General features: G+C 47.3%; 1 protein-coding gene across 1 annotated transcript in view; it reads left to right on the forward strand.

Annotated features, from left to right (window-relative positions):
* The window catches only part of TECTA (tectorin alpha), a 70,004-nt gene that overhangs the window by 36,574 nt on the left and 11,030 nt on the right, over positions 1-22,400 (forward strand). The window contains exons 11-15 of the mRNA XM_047071662.1: positions 2,108-2,669; positions 11,621-11,820; positions 15,907-16,290; positions 18,222-18,508; positions 20,209-20,504. Of these exons, the coding sequence (XP_046927618.1) occupies positions 2,108-2,669; positions 11,621-11,820; positions 15,907-16,290; positions 18,222-18,508; positions 20,209-20,504 (1,729 nt within the window). The remainder of the gene's footprint in view (positions 1-2,107; positions 2,670-11,620; positions 11,821-15,906; positions 16,291-18,221; positions 18,509-20,208; positions 20,505-22,400) is intronic.

Below are 22,400 nucleotides of genomic sequence, written 5' to 3' on the forward strand. Positions count from 1 at the left end.
CCAAGTGTGCACATCATCGTCTTCTGCAGGCATGCCCGATTCTGTGCCCGGGCTGAGTCTGGTGCCTGTGCATCTATTTATCTTTATCATTGCTTTTATTGGATGATGTTATCAGTATCCGTTTAGGTACTTATCTCTGCCACGTGCCTGTGAGCAACCAGGGGAAGGGCCCTGGGCTTTATTCCAGCATCTAGCACAGTGCCTGAAACACAGCAGTGACAAATGAATGAATGAATTCTGCCTGGACAAATATTCGTAGAAGAGGAGACAGTTGGGTTACAAGGTGAAGGGTGAACATCGCCCCACAGAGAGGGAGGACAAGAGGAAGGATGTCATTTCTGGGCTGGGTCAGGTTCCTTAGAGGCAGAGTCTGACATGGGGATTCTTAAGAAAGTGAGGTAAGCACCAGGGGAAGAGAGCTCAGCAAGGACGTGGTCTGAGGTGGAGACCAGCTTCACCCCGTGCCACCAGGAGCTCTGGCACATGACCTGCATACAGGGCTGGCCCCCTGTGTTGGTTTGTCATTGGAGTGGGGTCCTAATCTCCTGGGCTTCCATTGGCCAAGACCAGCTGTGAATTATCATTAGTCCACAGTCACAGTGGCTGAGGGGGAGGGCCCCGGGCAGGACCCAGAAAGCACCACCACGCTTGCAGCAAAGGAAATGGCATGGTGGAATGATACAACCTGGTCCACTTGGGAAGCGTTGTGTTTTGCTGGAATGGGGGAAGTGAGTGGATTGGGTCTGAGAGACATGGGAGCAGCTCCTGGAGAGCCCTCTGTGACATGTTGAGTGTATTCGACATTTTACTCAAGCCACGGAAAGGGTTTGAAGTGTTGAATTAATGGCTTTTGATGGCATTAAAAAATGGTGGAGTGTGGCAGTAATGAGTGAATGGAGGAAAGGGGCAATACCAGAGCAGGGGGACCAGTAAGGGGAGTATTCAGTAGTCAAGGTGAAGGTGGTGAGGGTCTGAACCAAAGCAGTAGCAATGGGAATGGGGGAGTGTCAGATAGGGGAGAGATTAAGGTCAGAATCTGGTCAGAGAGCCATCTTAGAACACTCCCAGAGGAATGGCCACCTGCGTCTCTCAAGAAGAAGACCAGCTCTCCTCTCGGCCCTGACAGTAATCTCTATTTTTCATCACGCACCCAGCCAGCCAAGGGCTACAGGATTCAGCTCATCTGAATCCAGAAAGGGGCAGCGCAAAGGCAGTGCGGTGTATGTTAAGGGATTTCCTTTTGCGAATTAAAAATATAAGGGAGGAAACATGTGTCGAGGGCCCTCTCAGCATGAGGCATTGCGCGGGGCACCCGGCAGGTGACGAGGGGAAGATGGATATAAAGATCAATAAAGTGTGGTTCCTGCCCTCAAGTTGCTCATGATCTTGTAGGCGAGACAGGAACGTAGACAACTAACCAGAATATAAGGCCGACTGTGATGTGTGCTGCCTCAACAGCAGTATGCATGTGCTTGATCTTGGCCAAAGGTGAAGAAGAATACGAATATAAATAACCTTCTGGTTGCCCAGATGAGAGAGCGATTAATTCTCGCCACAGGCTCAGACAGCCTTGCTTTATAGAACAGGCGACATCTGAGCAGGGTCTGGGAGGAGAGGGGGAGGCTGACGGGTGAAGAATGGCATCCTAGGTAGAGAGCCCAGCAAAGTCAAGTCATTCTTCAGGGGGAAAAAGAAAAATCTCAAAGGGATTAATAAACTGGGGCTTACCTAAAACAAATTCACAGCAGAGCTGGAAATAGAGACACTGGCGTTCTAGATTTTGGTGTTTTCGTCTAAACTTTAATTGAATTCTTATTACCCTCTCATTACCTTGAGAAAACAGTTTGAACTCCTGGGGGAAATAATGCTATGTAAACAGAAGGCACCGAAATAAATAGGTGTATTAGTGTACAAAGGATAGTCATTTAAGTCTGTTCAAATCCTAATAATAATAGTTGACTGATATAAACGACACGGCACGCCAAGACTGCATTCACCCGGCTCAGACCCCCCTCTGGGGCTGCCGCTCTAAAGACTGATCGTTCGGAGAGGTGGGTGTTCCCGGGGCCGACTGTATTTCTCCACTGCGACCCTCTCTCTCCCGTAGGTCAACAATGAACGCTTGTATCTGCCCCTGAAGCTGGGACAAGGGAAAATAAGTATCTTTTCCTTTGGCTTCCACGTGGTGGTGGAAACCGAGTTTGGCCTGAAGGTGGTATACGACTGGAAGACCTTCCTGTCCGTCACGGTCCCCCGGGGCATGCGGAACGCCACGTACGGCCTGTGCGGCCGCTATAACAGCAACCCCGACGACGATCTGGAGATGCCCATGGGTCTGCTTGCCTCCAGCGTCAACGAGTTTGGGCAGAGCTGGGTGAAGCGGGACACTTTCTGCCAGGTTGGCTGTGGGGACCGCTGCCCTTCGTGTGCCAAAGGGGAAGCGTTCTCCAAGGCGCAGCAGCTCTGCAACCTGATCCCCAGCCAGAACGCCGGCTTCACCAAGTGCCACAGCAAAGTCAACCCCACCTTCTTCTATAAGAACTGCCTGTTTGACTCCTGCATCGATGGCGGCGCGGTACAGACGGCCTGCAGCTGGCTGCAGAACTACGCCAGCACCTGCCAGACGCAGGGGATCGCCGTGACCGGCTGGAGGAATTACACGTCCTGCTGTGAGTCCTTCCCTCTCCCTCTCCCCTTGTGTCTCGGTGGCATGTGGGCAGGCCAGGATCCCAGCCCCCGTAGAAATCCACTGAGCGACCTAAGGATGGGCACGCGGCACCGAGTTTGACAGCTGAAACGAGATATGTAGCCTCCCAGAGCCTCCATTTCCTTATCCATAAAATGGGGATGATACCACCTACTTCATGCGTGGCTCTGAGGTTGGAATAAGATCACGTACGTGTCGCACAGAGCACCGGGTACGGCCTTTGGGCTCAGCGAGGGCACGGTAAGATTTTAAGAGAGGACCGATGGGGGAAGAGTTAGTAGGTTAGTAAGTTTGTCCTAGAACCTCACGGGCCCCTCCCTGTGCTGGTAATTTACATGCTTTCTCTGTGCCATTCGGTTTGGCTCATATATGTCACCTATCAGTCTTTGTGTTCATGAAACAGCAGAAGGTTAAAAGCGCGAGAAAAAGAATTAGAGCCCCTTGCTCTTTTCTCAAGGGTTGGTGTGACCTTGGAGCAAGTTGCTTTTCCTCCCCGGTTCTTAGTGTCCCCCTGATAATGCTGTGATAACGCCTGCTGCCTACACCCTTTATGCTACAGAAATATCCAGAGGATCAAATTAGGTAGTTGTAAGCATAACACACTTCATGCATGCCAAGTGGTGGTGGTGTTATACTAATGGCTTGCTCTGAGCCAAGCCCAGTGCTAAACACTTCATCAACATTATCTCGTTTATTCTCCTCAATAACCCAATTAGTCAGGGAGAAACAGAGACTCAGAGGAGTTAAATAACTTGCCTAAGGTCATCTGGTCTGCGTGGCAAAGTCAGGATTCGACCTTCTAACACCAAAGCTCTTGCTCTCAACTCATATCCGTGAGGCTGGTGTGCTATGTACCGGAATAATTTGCCCGCGTTTAGCACATCATAATAGGAAAAGATTGGGAGGAGAAACCGCTAGTGGTTTGGCCAGTCTGCCTTGGTTCATTTTCCCGTCTCTATCGCATTAGCTATAGCAAATTTCTTTTAGGCCTGACCGTATGAAAAGGCTACAAATGGATACTGAACGCTCAGCTCTCTAAATAAGTGATCCAGTGGGGGTCCCAGAGAATAAACCCCCTTTCCATCCTGAAAAAGGGGAGAGTTGGATGAAAACCCAGAAGCAGTGGTGTAGTGTGATGCTCACACGGCTAGTTTATATCCCCCAGGGTTGGATGTTGAACTTGGGGGAAGGAAGGGAGGAAGTAGGGAGAGGGAGGGAAAAGATGCCAGTACCATTTCATCCAGGCTCAGTCCCTGAGAGAGAGATTGTGGGGAGGATGTCAGCAGGAGTGACTGTCCAGGCTAATTGGCCTCTGGTGACTTCAGTGAAATAAATGCGCCTATAAAAAAGTCAGGGTCTGGATAAGTCCCCAGAGCTGCCCTGGATTCATTGGGGTCAGCATGGGGGAGCTCGAGAGCTTGCCCTCACCTAAATCAGAAAACCAGGCTTTGGACTCAGGGGCCTAGAAATGGTGTAGGATCAGGAAACTCCTTTGGGAAAGAGACTGCCTGCTTCCTCTTGAGACCTGCTATAGGGAGTTTCCCCTTTTCCTGTGGCCATGCCATGGTGACCGTACCACTCACTAGGGTGGCTGGGACGGGCGTCCAGGGCATAGTATTTGCCACAAAGCATTGCTTCTGGCTGCAGTATGCAGGGAAATCATAGGCAAGAACTGTTTTTGGAGGAGGCTCATGTCAGGGACTCTCACCTTAAATTACGGGTCTCGATTTCCTCCATGGGAAGGAAAAGGAATTGAGTTAGTAAGCCCTTTCCTTGTCCATGAGGAAGAAAGTACCCCCCCCCCCGCCCCCCACCTGCGACCCCATGTCTATCAAGCTTGAACCCATAGGGCTAAAAATGTGCAGGATGTAGGATGGGGAAATGGTTTTGAGAAGGTAGACTCTTTAGGATATAAAGACCATTTCTTCTTGTTCTTCTCCCTCTCCACCAGCAACCCTTTCCTCTCCCCTCCTCAAAGTTCTGCAGAGACTTTGATTGCCTCCTTCATATATAGTAATGGGGAGCTCTATCCAAGGCACTCAGAGCAGAGTCTGTCCTGCTTCACCCCTGTCCTTGGGCCCCATCCCTGCCCAGACCAGTTGCCTGCCAGCAGGGCTTAGGCTGGATACATTATGGCCAACCCTCATTAAGAGGGTTTGACTTCCCCCGACCTTGGCACTTCAGGACAGGGGCAAAGATCCGAAAGACAGCTTCCGTTAAGATGGATGGTGGTAGCGACTAGGAAAAAGAAATGCTAAAATAAGAGAAAAAAATTATGCTTTAAAGGAGGTATGTGGGTGGGGATGGGGGGCGGGCACAGTTGGAGGCAGCTGCGTTTTCCATTTTGAATTTCAGAAGCAGAGAAAAGCTGCAGGAGACAGAGTCCTAACTCAGCCATTCACTCTGAGATTGGTGAACACAGAAAGCCTGTCGTGAATAGGGTTGTTAGTAACCATATCTGACTTGATGTTAACCTCTGAGCAGTGAGGGCAGGATTCACAGTCCCCTGTCCCCCACCCCCAAGAATTAATCCAATTCAACACTCGCATGTTGAGATATGAGAACTCGTGTTTTCGGGAGAAAAAGGGTTAAACCGGAATTGTCTGTTAAACTTACCCCTTGTTGGTGACAAGGTAGAATGCTGTTGTTTTTCTTTTTTTTAAATTTTTTTTCAACGTTTTTTATTTATTTTTGGGACAGAGAGAGACAGAGCATGAACGGGGGAGGGGCAGAGAGAGAGGGAGACACAGAATCGGAAACAGGCTCCAGGCTCCGAGCCATCAGCCCAGAGCCTGACGCGGGGCTCGAACTCACAGACCGCGAGATCGTGACCTGGCTGAAGTCGGACGCTTAACCGACTGCGCCACCCAGGCGCCCCAAAATGCTGTTGTTTTTCAATGATTTTGGCTATCCCTATCAATGGGATAATTTATTACTCAATTACCACATCTGTAAATGAAGTGGAAAACTTCACGCAAGTTGAACAAATAGGTTTAGAGGGGGGAGAGGGAGGTCAGTTGTCTTAATTACTAACCCCTCCTTAACATTCACTCAGCTGAGTCCATCATTCCTTCAGCCCCTTAATGGGAGACTTAAATTAGCTGTGTAGTTGGTGAGTCTACAGTAAGCAGGAGGAGAAGAAAATTATATGCATAACAGTGACTTGTCTCTGACTGGGTGCCAGGCACTATTCTAGGTGCCATATGAGTCCTCACTCATCTTCTCCTCCCAGCAACCCTGTAAAGCAGGTGCTATTAATAGTCCCATTTTCTGGAGGAGGAAAGTGAAGCTCAGAGAAACGCAGGAACTTTCCCAAGGAAAGTGGCTGCAGGCAGTGGTCTTTCCTCTGGGCAATGCCGCCCCTCCAGCCCTGGGCAGACCAGGGGCCCCAGGGACTGGAGCCCCCCCTGGTGCTGCAGCAGGTGTACAGGAGGACCTCTGTACAGGATCAGGTCTGCGGGGGCCGCTGAGAATTAAGTGTGATGATGTCTTGTGATCCGTGTGCCACCCCCTGCTTGACACCTGGTGAACGCTCAGTCAAGCTGAGCGTCATTTTCATTTTCCCTTTTATTCAGAGTCCTGGGTCCAAAGTCTGGTAATGAAGGGTTCTCTCCCACATTTTTCTGCAGATCCAATAAATTCTTGTTGAATAAATTCTCCTACAACTGTCCCCACTGTTAATAGCAGAAGCTGTCACCCATGTACCAGGCACTGAACTAGGAGCTTTGTAAATTACGCCTCGTTTTATCTTAACAACTAGTTGATGAGGGAAATGCTATCTGCATTTTTACAGAGGAGGAAACAGAGGTTTAGAGAGCGGAGGTAACCTGCCCAGGTGACCCTGCTAGTTAGTGCCAGAACCGGGGCTCAAACCAGTCAGTCCAATCCCCCCGCCCTTGTCCACTGTATTCTACTACATTGCTTTTACGGGGGATCCATATATCCTGCCCACCTGGGACACAAAGGCTAAATAAATCAGTGCCCTGCCCACAACAAGAGTCACGTTCACGACCACAGTAGAAATCCAGGGGCAGAGACATCATCCCCCACAGCTCTCGGTACGTCGTTTGGGTGGAGACGATCCACATGAGGAACTTTTAAAGGTTGCTTTCAAGAATCAAATGTTTTATTAACCACCTACCCTGATCTCAGCACTGTTCTGGACCTCATGGAAGACTCAGAAGGACAAAATAGTTCAGAGTCTAGTCGGGAAAATAGGATCAGCATCCTTGGAACCACAGTAGACTAAATCGGTAGTGGATCTTCCCGGATATTAAAATGTATCGTAGAGCTTCGGTAACAAAACCAAGTTAACACTGGCACATGAACAGCCAGATCAACCAGTGGGAGGATGAGAAAATCCGGAAATAGGCCCGAACTCTAAAGAGAAATTAGCATTCAGCAAAACTGGCATTTCAAATTACTGGGGGGGGGGGGGGATGTATTTATTCTTCAATAGACAGGAAAAGGACAAAGGACAAAATAGAAGAGGGGAAATAGCGAAAGCCTCCTTTCCCTCCTCACTCCAAAATAAGATCCAGACAGAACCAAGATCAGACATAAAAACGTAAGTTATAAACGTACTCGGAGAAGACAAAGGCGTTCTCGTTGTTGCTTTTGTTAGTCTTGCGGTAGAGAGGGCCTTCCTCAGCAAAACACTCAAAGCCGTGAGAAAACCCTGGTAGATTTGACAACTTTAACATTTTAAATTTCTCCATGGCAAGAGCATAATCAAATACAGGTCCAAAACGAAAAAAAGAGAGAGAAGAAGCAGCAGCAATTTAAAAGGCAAACGGTAAACATTTTGGAACACATGACAGACAAAAGTCTATTTTTAATTTTTTTTTTTCAGATTTTATTTTTGATTGTGTTCATTGCCTCAGACTTTAAGGGCATTACGTACGTAGGCATAGTGACCTCAGGATATGTTACAACCTCTTGTCTCCCTCTTGGTTTTTAGTTATTTATTTTCACTTTCATTTCATTCTTTTATTTTTTAAAATTTACATCCAAATTAGTTAGCATATAGTGCAACAGTGATTTCAGGAGTAGATTCCTTACTGCCCTTAACCCATTTAGCCCATCCCCCCTCCCACACCCCCTCCAGCAACCCTCAGTTTGTTCTCCATATTTATGAGTCTCTTCTGTTTTGTCCCCCTCCCTGTTTTTATATTATTTTTGTTTCTCTTTCCTTATGTTCATCTGTTTTGTCTCTTAAAGTCCTCATATGAGTGAAGTCATAGGATTTTTGTCTTTCTCTGACTGACTAATTTCACTTCGCATAATACCCTCCAGTTCCATCCACGTAGTTGCAAATGGCAAGATTTCATTCTTTTGGATTGCTGAGTAATACTCCATTGTGTATATATCCCACATCTTCTTTATCCATTCATCCATCGATGGACATTTGGGCTCTTTCCATACTTTGGCTATTGTCGATAGTGCTGCTATAAACATGGGGGTGCACGTGTCCCTTTGAAACAGCACACCTGTATCCCGTGAAGAAATGCCTAGTAGTGCAATTGCTGAGTCATAGGGTAGTTCAATTTTTAGTTTTTTGAGGAACCTCATACTGTTTTCCAGAGTGGCTGCACCAGCTTGCATGCCCGTATTTTAATTTTTAAAAAGTTTTACAATTTAATAAGAAAAAAAGCTCAACAACACAAAATGTGCAGAAGACACGAAAAGGCAGTTCACAGAAGAAGACATACGAATGGATTATAAGCAAATGTAAGGTAATCAGCCTCATAAAGAATGCAAACTAAGTAAGGGCATAGTCATTTTTTTTTCAAGTTTTTTATTGCTGTAGAATACACAGAACATAAAATTTACTATGCTAACCATTTTTAAGCATACAGTTCAATGGCATTAAGTACTCACATTGTTGTATTCACATTACTGTGAAACCACCACCACCATCCCTCTCCAGAACTCTTTTTATCTCGCAAAACTGAACCTTTATACCCATGAAACACTAACTCTCCAGTTCCCCACCCACCCCAGCCCCTGGCAACCAACTGTTCTGTTTTCTGTCACTATGAACTTGAAGAACTTGGATAGCTCCTGTAAGTGGAATCATACAGCATCTGCCTTCTTGTGGGCGGCTTCTTTCCCTTAGCATAACGTCCTCAGGATTCATTCATGTTGTGGTATACTGCAGAGTTTCCTTCCTTTTCAAGGGTGAATAATATTCCATTGCGTGCATACACCACATTTTGCTTATCCATTAATCCAACCAGGGACTCTGGGATTACTTGCATGTTTTAGCTATTGTGAAAAATGCCGCTGTGAACATACGTGTATAAGGAGCTCTTGGAGAATCTTCTTTCAAAATTTGTGAGCATGTGTCTAGAAGTGGCATTGCTGGGTCATATGATAATTCTATTTTTAATTTTGTGAAGAACTGCCATATTGCTTCCCACGGCAGCTGTACCATTTTACATTCCTGCCAAATTGCACGTGTTATCTTTTCGCATCTTTGCCAACAATGGGTTTTCTGGGGTTTTTAAAATAGTAGTCATCCCTAATGGGTGTGAGATGGTAGGTATACCTTTCACTATAGTTTTAGTATTTATTTCCCTGGTGAATAGTGATGTTGAGCGTATATTGGCCATTCATATGTCATCCTCTTTGGAAAAATGTCTATTCAAGCCCTTCGTCCATTTTTGAATTGGGTTTTTGTTGTTGTTGTGTTGAGCTTTAAGAGTTCTCCACATATTCCTGTCAGTAATTCCATTTATACATGGGATGGAAATATGTATATATCATATTTATATATGCCATTTAACCTTTGGTATTTCCAAGGATCAGAAGGCTTGGTGCTAAACAATCGGTGAGGTTGTGAGAAAATAAACCCCCTCATAGAGCCTCAGTAGCAGGGCAAATCGGCACAGGCTCTTTAGAGGGCAATTCGAATGCATCTATCAAAAATTTAAATGTACATACCCTTTAACCCAGTAATTCCGCTTCCAGGAATTTACTGTACAGATTCATTTACTCAGGAGGTCAAAGATAAATGTCCAAGGATGTTCACTGCAGCATCATCATAAATGGAAAATACACACCATGTAGCAGGGCAAAACCAATAATTCAAGGGTAATGGAAGGAAAGTCGCCATGAAAAAGCAATGAGCAGGAAAATATGGATACTATGCTCCCATTCGTGTGAAGACAGTGGAGATGGAATACATGCATGCACGTGCATGCACACACACACGCACACACACATGTGTGTGTACATGCTTAGAAGATTTCTGGAAGATTCAGCTGCAATTTGTTACCAGAGGTTGCTTTTCTATTGCACTTTTACATGTATGGCTTGCATTGTCTACCACATGTAGGTACTATCTTTTAAATTTAATGTTTTTATTTAAAAAAATTTTTTTTAATATTTATTTTTGAGAGAGACAGAGCATGAGCGGGGGAGGGGCAGAGAGAGAGAAGGAGACACAGAATCTGAAGCAGGCTGCAGGCTTCGAGGCATCAGCACAGAGCCTGATGCGGGGCTCAAACCCACGAGCTGTGAGATCAAGACCTGAGCCGAAGTCGGACACTTAACCAACTGAGCCACCCAGGCACCCCTAAATTTAATGTTTTTAAAACCACAGTAGATAGTGGTTTTGGACACATGAAGTATACATCTGTTAAAATCCATAGAACTGTGCACCAAAAAGTCTATTTTTACCATTTGATAATTTAAAAATTTTTTTTGTTTTTTTGTTTTTGTTTTTGTTTTTGAGAGAGAGGGAGAGAGAAGGGCAGAGAGAGAAAGAAAGAATCTTAAGCAGACTCCATGCTCAGCATGGAGCCCAGCGCGGGCCTCAATCCCACAATCCTGGGATCATGACGTGGGCCGAAATCAAGAGTCAGATGGTCAACCGACTGAGCCACCCAGGTGCCCCTTTACCGTTAGACAATTTAAAAAACAAAATATGCCCTAAAGATATACTGTATATGGTATAGAGAAGTTCTGACATAATAGTCCTTGTGCTTTTCATATGCATTGACTAAAATAATAGCCTCTACAAAACTTTTAAGCGAACCTATCTTGATTGATCGGCTAACATCGAACACGTACGTGCTCACCACTGTTCCAGGCACACAGACCCACATAATTCCTCCCACCCAGCCATGAAGTAGGTGCTGTAAGTACCTGCATTTTACAGGTAAGGAGCTGGGGCCCAGAGAGGCTATGTGACTGGCTCTGGTCTCCTACGGCTGGCTCCAGAGTCCCACTGGTCACCAGGACCCTGACTGTCTTCCATAAGAGCAGCCACATGCATTTGAAAACTGTAGAACATAGTTGACACACCCACGCATGTGCACACACTTGCCTCCTCAGAAATCCGGGGGGTCCGGGGAGGGCCACCGTTTACGCACTCCAGGCTTAGAAAAGATTCTGTGGAAGTTCTGGGGTGAAGGTGGGTTGCCATTGGCTTTACCGGTAAGAGGGGGCTCCACGGAGGGCTGGAAGAGTGGGGGGTTTGGGTAGGCCAAGAGGATGAGGAGGGCACGAATACGGGAGCCCAGCATGAGCGAGGTCTAAAAGCAGGCATGAGTGCCAGGTGCCCCGGGAGGCCAGCAGGGGTGCCTGACTGAAGTCGAGGTGCACGATGGGAGGCGGGGTTAAGGTGGCAGGGTTACAGCGGCCCTCAAGGAGCCAGGCAGAGCAGGGGACAAAGATGTGAGGAAACCCCAGTAACCTCACCTGCCCTGCGGTCCATGACGGAAGGAAGCCGCGAGGAGTCAGAGGGAGGCTTTCCAGAAGCAGAGGGCGTTCACGGCGAGGAAAGGGTGGCAGGGCTCCCTCCGGGCCAGGCCTCCGCCTCCCTGAGGGCCTAACCGGCGGCCGGAAGGAAACTCTGAGTGCCGTCCCCGTGGGCGTGCGAGGCCTGACGCGCGTCTTCCGTTCCAGCCGTCACCTGCCCCCCCAACAGCCATTACGAGAGCTGCGTGAGCGTCTGCCAGCCGCGCTGCGCCGCCATCCGCCTCAAGAGCGACTGCAACCACTACTGCGTGGAGGGCTGCCAGTGCGACGCCGGCTACGTCCTCAACGGCAAGAGCTGCATCCTGCCCCACAGCTGCGGCTGCTACGCGGACGGCAAGTACTACGAGGTAGGCGGCCCCGCCCTGCGCGGGCCTGGGCCTCCGGGCCCGCTGTCGGACTGCCCTCCGACGCCCGGTTGCCCAGCGTCCCCACTTCATTATGAGGAGGGGGAGGCGAGGCGGGGCAGGGCAGAGAGGTCAAGGAGGGGTCAGGCGAGGCTCTCGCTCGCTGAGAACCTGATGAGGAAACGCCCATCTGGGCCTCACCCCCCTTCCGGCCTCCGGCCTTGGCATCGGCAAGGCCTCCCGCGCTGCTCACCCACGCCCTTCGCTAGCCTGGGCGTCTCTCTCCCCACCTTGCCTGTCGTTAGGCTCTTCTGATTGCCTCTCCTGTAAATCTCGGTTTGAGAGCTTCTGACGCGGCTATGGTTTGGAAATATGGTGGCTATGAATCTGACATTTGTAGCTGTCTTGGCTAAGGACATTTTTAACTGGAAAATATGGCGCTCGAGGCCAAGAGGAACGGCCTTCCTTCTCCGGGCTCTTGAAGCTCCATGAAAGCGCCTGAAGGCTACCATCTCCTCGTGTGCCATTCGTCACTCGGTGCCATCTCCAGAGAGTTCTGTCTGGACCGCTTAATGCTCTGCCCCCCACGTGCTGCCCTCTGCGCCCCTCTCCGTGGGGGCTTCCGCATAGAGCCGATGAACATGCCCTTTGTAGAGGCCGCTCAGTAAAACATTATACGATAGATCACTGAATCGCTTTCTTTTTGTGCTTTCCAATCCTTCTTTATGTGCCACGATACAAAGCTAGAAAAGGCCCTTCCTGGGGAAAGTATTTGGTCTGTGGTTCCGCCTCAAGCCCAGTCTCTTTAAACGACATGAACATCTTGTATTGGTGAGTTGACAGGGAACAAGTGCAAGTATCGAGTATCTGCTATTTGGAGATCATTGTTATGGAGGTGCTGCTGGGGATGAGAAAGCATGTTCCCTGCCTTACGGATCTTACAAGTCTTTTAAGGAGAGAAAAACATGCACTTTAAAAAAAAAGAGGCGCTTGGGTGGCTCAGTCATTTAAGCATCTGACTTGATTTCAGGTCAGGTCATGAAGGGTCGTGGGATCAAGCCCTTCGTCACGCTCCGCACTGAGCGTGGAACCTGCTTAAGATTCTCTCTCCCCCCTCTGCTGCTCTCCCCCACATGCTCTGTCTCTCTCTCTTTCTAAGAATAAAATACATTTTTTTTAGGGGCACCTGGGTGGCTCAGTCGGTTAAGCATCTGACTTCAGCTCAGGTCACGATCTCATAATCTATGAGTCGGAGCCCGCTTCGGATTCTGTGTCTCCCTCTCTCTCTGACCCTCCCCCACTCGTGCTCTGTCTCTCAAAAATGAATAAACATTAAAAAAATAATTAAAAGAGAAAAAGAACACGAGAACAGTTACGGAATAACTATCAACAAGTGAAAAATAATACCCTACAGAACTAATCAATTTTAAATGAAAAAGAATCGCAGCATTAGAAAAAAATCTAATTGAAATGTCTGGACTGGAAATAAATTAGGCAAAAAACAAAGAAAGTCTCCCTTTTTGTAAAAATGCATTGGCTTGTTCGAGAACAGCCAAGCTGATTTTATTTTGAGGGTCAATAAAAGAGAATGAATGCAGAAGTTACTTCAGGTCCGCGTTGGGTGGGAGGTCTGCTTCACTGTTCTAGTCGGAAGACAGAAGTGGAGTAGAGGATTAGAACGAATCCAAGAAGACTTCTCGGGGGAGGTGGGTTTAGAAACACCAATTATTTGAGAGGAAAAGGCAGAACACATGAGACAAAAGTAACAGAACATTCATTTTCCTGACAGTCTCAGAGGAGAGATAACCAGGCTCAAAGGTGAAAAAGCACCCTTACAGTCTCTGCTCCCGGATCCAGAGACTTATGAAATGTTTCCATCCACCAGGGGCATCAGGTGCTCCTCAGCAGGGTTCCTGAGGGTCTGTGGCACTATGGAACGGGACCTGGGTTTGAGCCTCGGTGAGCCACCCCTGAAAAAATGCATCATTTCCCTGAGCATCAGGAGCCCTATCTATGAAACGTGGCTAATAACACCAGCTCACTAGCTTGTTGTATAAACCGTCTACACCACACGCCTCGCCCAGTGTTTGGCACCCAGTAGTTCAGTAATTGGTAGCTGCTATTGTTTTTGTTGTTTTTATTCCCTCGAGTAGCATTTTGTAAATAAAAAAATCCAGGCGTGTTAATGAAATGATGCATATAAAAGCCCTTGGAACTCTCAGGAAAGGCAGGTACGGCTCTCAGCAGCTATTAGTACCATAAACATTATTATCTGATTTTCATCAGACAGTCAGTGGGTTTTGACAACTGCTTATACCTGGGAAGCAGCAAACTCACCGAACAAATAACCCACATCTATTTGCCACAATTCAGACAAGCTCGGGGGCTTGTTTATACAACAAATTTCTTTGGAAATAAAGGGATAACACATCTAGCCATTAGCATGTAGAGTAATCACCCAGCTGTCATTGCCAGGTCTAATTAAGGTAAAGAAAGCCGCTCGGGGCCCAGTGACTTCACTGTGAAGCTAGTTTCGTGATCAAGTTCTCCTGTGGGATGAGTTATTTACCCTTTATCATATCCACAGATGCCAGGTTATTTTTCTCTTTCCACCCATGTAATGTCTGACTTCTTATCAGAGAGAGGCCAGACCATCCACTCAATTATTCTGCAAATCTGATAAGAGGAATGAAGCCAATTTGCAAGGCTGCTGGCACCCAGAATATTTTACAGGTCTGGGAGGAGGAAAGAGTTGGTTCCGGGAACGGCTTCACTTTGAGAACGAAAGAACCGGCAATGGCATCTTGAAGTGCACCGCACTGAGGAAGCTTGTCCTGCAAGATCTTGTTCTCCGTTTGCCTTTGAATCTGAGTCATATCTGCATGGGACAGCCGGGATTTTGATAAGTCTATAGATAAAGCGGAAAGCGGTGACCAGACGGGAGCAGAGGCCTTCCTGTGCCATTAAAACAGCGTTTCCGGATAGCACTGTTCTGTTCTGGTAAATTGAATCAGTGCTTCCATCTGGATGACACAGTCTGCTTGTTGAGACTATGCCCCACCTGGACAATCATGACCAAATTTCCAACCGAACTCCTTGGAGTTCTCAATCTAGAACAAGTACATGTTCAAGAGCACAGGCTCCGAGTGGAATTGTGTCTACAGATTATTGCTTGTTTGGGGAAAAATAGGAAAGAATAGCCACCACCATTGAGGATGTACTTTGTTAGAGGTATTTTCTATAACTATATAATTTCTCACCTTCTCAAAAGAGAATGAGTGACTCTTTTCCAGGAATAACAGCGGCTACTATTTATTAACAGTGCCTCCTCTATGCCAGGATACGTGCTTTACACGTCTTATTTAATTTAATCTTCACAGCTGCCCTGCAAGACTTTATTATCTCCAATTTAAAGCCGAGCAAAGGGACCCTCTGGGAGGTTGGTAATGCTCCTCAGGGTGGCCCCTGTAGGGTGGCAGGGCTGGGATGGAAACCAGAAACCTCTGTCCTCTACACCTCTCACTTCGGGGGCACGTAGGAATGGAGGTAGTTGCAAACAGAAATAATTTAGAAGTAGGTAGGTATCAGGAAAAAGTTTGGAGTGGTGACTTCAGCGAAATATTGAAATGATTCATCCTAGGAATTGGTTATAACTTTCTTGTAACCTGTTTAAGATATGAAAGGCCGGTTTTATCATTCTTGAGCAAATTTTTAAATTTCATCCTCAAAGTGGAGCCGGTACTTGCCGGGATAATTTTCTACCAAATATCCTTCCTCTTCACCTACTTGCTTTAACAGCTGCACACTCCCAGGTTGGCTGTGATTAACACTACAATCCAGCCGTAAAGATTCCCGAGTTCTTGATCGAAACCAATAAAGACCCGATTGCATATTGTCTGGCATCTGAGTTCCGTGGAACTGATGTCGTATTTGCACGGCAACAGCCCGCCGCCTGCTCCCTCCTGGGAATGCCAGCCCCGTTAGAGGTAGGCTAGCCCCGCCCGGAAAAAGGGTCCGGACGGAGAGGCCTTGGGGTCCCCAGCCCCCTCCCCACGGCCGGGATTAACGCCCGCGGCTCCTCTCTTCCAGCCCAAGCAGCTGTTCTGGAACAGCGACTGCACGCGGCGCTGCCGCTGCTTCCGGCGCAACCTGATCCAGTGCGACCCGCGCCAGTGCAAGTCGGACGAGGAGTGCGCACTGCGCAACGGCGTGCGCGGCTGCTTCAGCACCAAGACGTCCTACTGCCTGGCGGCCGGAGGCGGCGTCTTCCGCACCTTCGACGGCGCCTTCCTGCGCTTCCCCGCCAACTGCGCCTTCGTGCTCTCCACCATCTGCCAGAAGCTGCCCGACATCTCCTTCCAGCTCATCATCAACTTCGACAAGTGGTCGGCGCCCAACCTCACCATCATCTCGCCCGTCTACTTCTACATCAACGAAGAGCAGATTCTCATCAACGACCGGAACACTGTCAAGGTGACGAGGCTGACGTTGATTCTTGAGAAACGTGCCCCGGAACAAGGCCGTGGCTAAGGGACCTGCAGGTTTACCCAGATAACCAAGTTGGGGGATGATGGGTTGTTGCCCCCTAGGTGCCAAACACAGATGGCCAGATTTTAAGGAATGAAAGTAGAAAGATTCTGCAGGCATTAAGAACGGGCCTGGTGTAGCCCTTTGCTCACCATTCCGAGGGCCTCGCAGAAAATGTACAAGGTCTCAGGGCAGTAATGACAGCGTGGGTGCTAATAGAGGCTCAGGTGATAAAATGGTAGATAAGTCTGCTCTTACTGTGGATTAATTTCCCAAAAAAGCATCTTGTTTGTTTTCGAGAGCCTTTAAAAGTGTTCTTGGCTCTGATCAACTGTACCAAGACAAGCTCTTTCAACTCTGCTATCCTTTCTATAAGACTGGAGAAGGCGAGCATTTTCCTGTAAAAATACCTGTCGCACTAGAAACCTGATGGACCATCCCCCTCTATCAGCGGGCTCCATGATGACAAAGCAAAGTGAAAGAAAACGGGAGGCTGGGTATGGTGGGTTTCTCTTACTTAGCCTGGCTGGCTAGTTTCGAGTGAATCTTAGGCTTGCATATAAACAAAGCACCCACCCCCATAACTGATATGGCTCCTGGGCTTGGATTCCTCCTGCCCCTTCCATTTCAGAAATAATCTACTCTGATGAACGATTGACAGCGACCCCCAGTCTCTCAGCTAAACCAGGCTGGTTACCAGCAGGCAGACCTGAAAGATGGAACCAGTCCCCAGTGCTGTGATTCCAGCTAGAGAGGGGCAGGTGGAAAGCCAGGACGTGCACATTAACATTTTTCAGAATCGGGTGTTGTTGTACGTATTCTGCTTTCTGCCGTTGGCTCTGGTAATCGTGCATTGAGTGTATCTTCAGTTGAAGAGTCATCAAATAGCTTGGTGTCCAGCATTAGGCAAAAGACGGCCGGTATTTTGCGAGCTTAAAAGGAAGAGTCTGGATTTTAATAGTGGGTTTTAACTTCAGTGAAAGCTGCTACTGTTTTTGACACTCCAATTCCTCTTGCAAATTGGCCCACGTAGACACAACTGCATTGCTCCGGAATACGGGAGCTAGAAAGTAAAAGTGACCACCTGAGAGAGCAAAGCTGACATTATTGCTGAATAAAATACTCCAAGCTGGCCAGAATAGTAAAGAATCATATTTTTGAAACTTTTTTTTTTTAAAAAAACGAAAGGTACTAATAACCTGGGGGGAAAAAAAAACTCGATTGATTTTGTAAGTACAGGAAAAGCATATTATGTTCTGTCCTAAGGGCCAAGAAAAGAAACTGTTAGAAAGTAGGAAAATGATGAATGCAGAAAATATCTTGCCTCTAGGACCTTTGGGGAGGGAGGGGGACCTCCAGTCTGGACATTATAAGCAAGAAAATAATAAACATGGTAGTGATCCCCAAATTCATTTTTAACCATTTTAGACACCCCTTAGCACAGGATTGGGATTTCATTTCAGTAATTGGTTTATGCTGGGGAAAGTTTTATACAAAATCCAGCCATTTGTAGAGAACTATACCCTTCTAATGTTTTTTCATCTTTCTGCCTCTGTATTTTGCTTCTTCGGGGGGAACTGTGGACAGTAAGATAAGCAAATGCACTTACACTCTCGGGCAGTGGTCAGCAAACTACAGAATTCGACCAAATCCACTTGCTGCCTGTTGTTGTTTTTTTAAATAAAGCGCTACTGGAACATAGCCGCCTTCATTTAATTATATATCATCTGCGGCTGTTTTCATGCCGTGAGGGCAGAGTTGAGAAGCAGTAGAAATCATATAGCCCACAAAGCCTAAAACATTTGCAGTGGCCCTTTCTAGTAACAGTTTGCCAACCCCTGCTGTAAAGGTAATTTCTTTCTTTTTCCCCCCAATAGGTGAATGGCACACAAGTGAATGTTCCATTTGTAACTGGACTGGCAACCAAAATCTACAGCAGCGAGGGGTTCCTGGTGATTGATACCAGCCCCGACATCCAGATCTACTACAATGGTTTCAATGTCATAAAAATCAGCATCAGCGACAGGCTGCAGAACAAAGTATGTGGCCTCTGTGGCAACTTCAACGGGGACTTAACCGACGATTATGTGACCTTGAGGGGGAAGCCAGTGGTGAGCAGCGTGGTGCTGGCCCAGAGCTGGAAAACCAATGGCATGCAGAAGAGGTGAGAGTTCTAGTTGCTAGGCTCAGTGGCCCAAATCCTCCCGCACCCGTGACAGGTATTGATGAGGAATGCACTTTCCATAGCATCACCACTCCCCTCCTGCAAAGGGTTGAGCCCCAGGTCTTTGGAGTTTCCAGAAGACGAATAGGTACATCAGAGGCCTCGGTCATTTCTTGAACAGCAGAGGAAGGAATTGGGCTTGGATGGTCTGATTCTGAATTGGCATGGCATCCAGCCCCTGGCCAAAGAGAAGAGAGTGCCCAGGATTAGAACACTGAGGCCTTGGCCAGCGCCCACCTGCTGGGAATTGGGAGAAGAAGGGCCACCTACCCCTTGCTCCCCAGGGCTGGGCCTAATTGTGTACCTGTGATTCTCACCAGAAGGCTGGGTTGAGGTAGTGCAGGTAGAGGTTGGTGGAGATCAGGAAAGCCTTTTTAAAAACAGAAGTCGCCAAGGTTCTTATGAGACGCCTCTCTTGCCAGCTGAGACAGAATGGACTAACCAAGCTATTCCAAAGGTGCGTAATTCAGGTCACCTCTGAGCTGCTGCGTCATGTTAATACATTGCTGGATCTATAGATATGCTTCTTTTTCATGGCATTTCTTTCCTTGTATAATGGCTCAATGTCTTATACTTCAACCTACCGAACATCAGCTAAATACCAAGATGGGGAAATGATGCAGATGTAAACTCGATACTACCTCATAAATAAGACTATCCTGAATTATGGGACCGGGAGCTGGAAGAAAACCTCAGGGATACCTAGTCCAATCTCCTCCTTTTCTAGGCGAAATGGAAGCCAGAGCAGAATAAGTTATGTGAGGGGCCCTGTAAGTGGCGAAGTCCAGAATCTCCTCCTGAGGAACTATGATTCTGTTTGAGTTCCTCCCTCCCTCCTCCCCTTCCTTCCTTTTCTTCCTTCCTCCCTCCCTCCCTTCCTTCCTTCCTCTTCTTCCTTTGTAAACTATTTCAGCTGGACACCAATTTTCTTGTGAAGGTTTGCTTGTGGTCTCTGCTAGCTATACTGGAAGTGGTCTCTAAGGCTTCTAGACAACTGTTCTACCAACTATCATTATTATTATTGATTAATAATAATGGTAACTCTCATTCTTATTATAGTTGTAAGTGGTTATTTTATCAATGCCTGTTCACAGTTATTGTATCAGTTGTATCAAAGGTGAACAGTTATATGAGTGTCTGCCTTTCGACTGACACTCTGGCTCACCCACCCACTACTTTAGTTTACTCTCACTTCTGCCAGTGATACCAACAGGAGAAACTACTGGGGCACCCGGGTGGCTCAGTCGGTTAAGCATCCGACTTCGGTTCAGATCATTCTCTCGCAGTCCGTGAGTTCGAGCCTCACGTCGGGCTCTGTGCTGACAGCTCAGAGCCTGGAATCTGCTTCAGATTCTGTGTCTCCCTCTCTCTCTGCCCCTCTCCCATTCGTAATCTGTTTCTCTCTCTCTCTCTCTCAAAAAAAAAAAAAAAAAACCAAAACAGTAGAAACTACTGTGTCGTTTTCTGGGCTGGAGAGACTGAGACCAGTCCTACCTGACTTATGTGAGATTACATAGCCAATTAGCATTGGAATCCGTGCGCTTGCCTCACTTCTGGGTTAGCAGAAGAGGTAACAGATGGGGTCTTCCCTTCCGCCGGGGATCTCGGGCGGTGGTTTTGGCATCACATTATCTGACCAGACTTGTCGCCCCCAGCTGTAATGAGCTGCAGTTCTCGCAGTATGCGGCCATGTGTGACAACGTGCACATCCAGATGATGCAGGGCGACGGCTACTGCCTGAAGCTCACGGACATGAAGGGCTTCTTCCAGCCGTGCTACGGGCTCCTCGACCCCCTCCCCTTCTACGAGTCCTGCTACCTGGACGGCTGCTACAACCACAAGAAGTTCCAGCTGTGTGGCTCCCTGGCCGCCTACGGGGAGTCCTGTCGCTCCTTCGGGATCCTCAGCACTGAGTGGATTGAGAAGGAGAATTGCTGTAAGAGAATTATTTTATTCCTGCGGATTCTTTTCCGAGTTAAAAGCACAGCTTTGCTGGCCGACACCGCCGGCCCCGCCTTTAGCCACAGGCCCGCCCCCAGGGTCGAGGAGTGGAGAGCTACTGCAGAGATTGTATGGGGGGCATTTCGGGGGAGCCTCATTCGCCTGCGGTTCCTGTCCAGCTCTGGAATTTGGGACACCGGCTTGGGCAGATGAGGTTCTCTGGGTTGGAGGAGCACCAGTTTAGTGACTTATGAGGTACAGGGACACAGTATGGCATCTTGATTGATGTCAGACCTCAAATTCAGCTCTTCCCCGGCTCCTTTACCATGGGTCAGAGCCTAGCTCAGAAAGGGAAGGCTTGTGGCAAGCGGTGAGCTGAGTTGGGATCGAGCTGACTGTGCCTGGCTTGAAAGGAAGCTGCGGTTGGATTTATGCAAGGATTGTACGTATGTTAAATTAGGTGATAAAAAAAAGATCTATAAAATTGTTTTAATGTTTATTTTTGAGAGGGAGTATATGCAGGAGGGGAAGAGAGAGAGAAGGAGACAGAGGATCCCAAGCCCTATGTGGGGCTCGAATCCACGAGCCATGAGATCATGACCTAAAACCGAAGTCGGACACTTCACCGACTGAGCCACCCGGGTGCCCCAAAACGAAGATTCTATAGATTCTTGTGTTTTTTCTGTAGTAAGAAAACTATTTTGAGATTTACGCCCATTATACTGTTTGTCCATCTTCTTACTATGTGAATCAAATAGATGGAGCAAATCTGCATATAAATACCTATAAATGTGTCATATACGTGTATGTGTCCATATACATAAATGGCCACCTGTCCCATTAATGCAGGACGATACTGTGGCCAACAGGATGTGTGCATGTTCCTTGACACGCACCATTAACCCGGTACCACCGTGAAAACGGGCACATTGCAAGACTGCGCACATTTCAGTAAATTTGCAGGTGACGCCCGACCCAGTGTAGGGATGCGCTTAATTCAGAACCTAAGCACAGTGAGGTAGATTCAAATATGTATCCAGTGACTTGAGAAACTCTTAACAGGCAAACTACTAGTCTCTGTTGGAAACCAACATAAGTTGTTTTTGATGACTTTAATATTTTGCCCTGTTGTGTTAATAAGCAACACTTTAAATGAAATGAACTGTTTTAAAACTTTAAAAACTTCCCTCTGTGTAAGGGCGTGTCTTATTTGCCAGCTGGTGTAAGGGCCACCGTATTTGTAGGCTATCACCTCCACACTTTCCATTATTCTCTGGGGTTGTTTTCAAGTTGTGTTAATCACCCATAACATTTGTTGACCGGCTGCTGTGGGCTTAGCCCTGTCTAGGTCCACGCACTCATCACATAAAGGGATCTTTATAAAAGGAAGCCATTAAAAAAGAAATGTATTTAAGTTATGCTGATGGTTCCCCTTTAGTCATGCTTCTGGGGATTAAGACAGGGTGATACTAAGCCATTAGCAGAGGTGAACGTCAGCTGGGTCAGGGGAGGCATCTGAGACACACGGGGGCTTTGCTTTGATTTTAAATTCTTGAAGCTAACTTGGCTCACGCTGGGATTGAACAGGTGTTTCTTTAAGTACTCACCATTCTGTGCCATGATGAATAGGAGGATTTCTATATCTGACAGGGGGAGAGCTTCTTTAAATAAAGAAATGAGCGTCCAAAAGAAGATGCTCTCAATTAGTGTTTCTCAAACTGAGGAGTTGACGGTCTTACAGGTGGTCTGTGGACTCATCTGCTATGGAAATAATTATTTACAATATGATGATGATGGCACTCCACATACGTTTGTTTTTTCCTTACAGTTTTACTGTTGTTGGCAAAATAGTAGAATTAATCTAAGTCATTGCTGGCGAGTTGCATGTAGG

This window comes from Lynx rufus, unplaced genomic scaffold (assembly GCF_022079265.1).
Source record: "Lynx rufus isolate CCGP_SWC_20201006 ecotype Redwood Valley unplaced genomic scaffold, mLynRuf1.p SCAF_9, whole genome shotgun sequence".
In the NCBI taxonomy this organism is placed as follows: domain Eukaryota; kingdom Metazoa; phylum Chordata; class Mammalia; order Carnivora; family Felidae; genus Lynx; species Lynx rufus.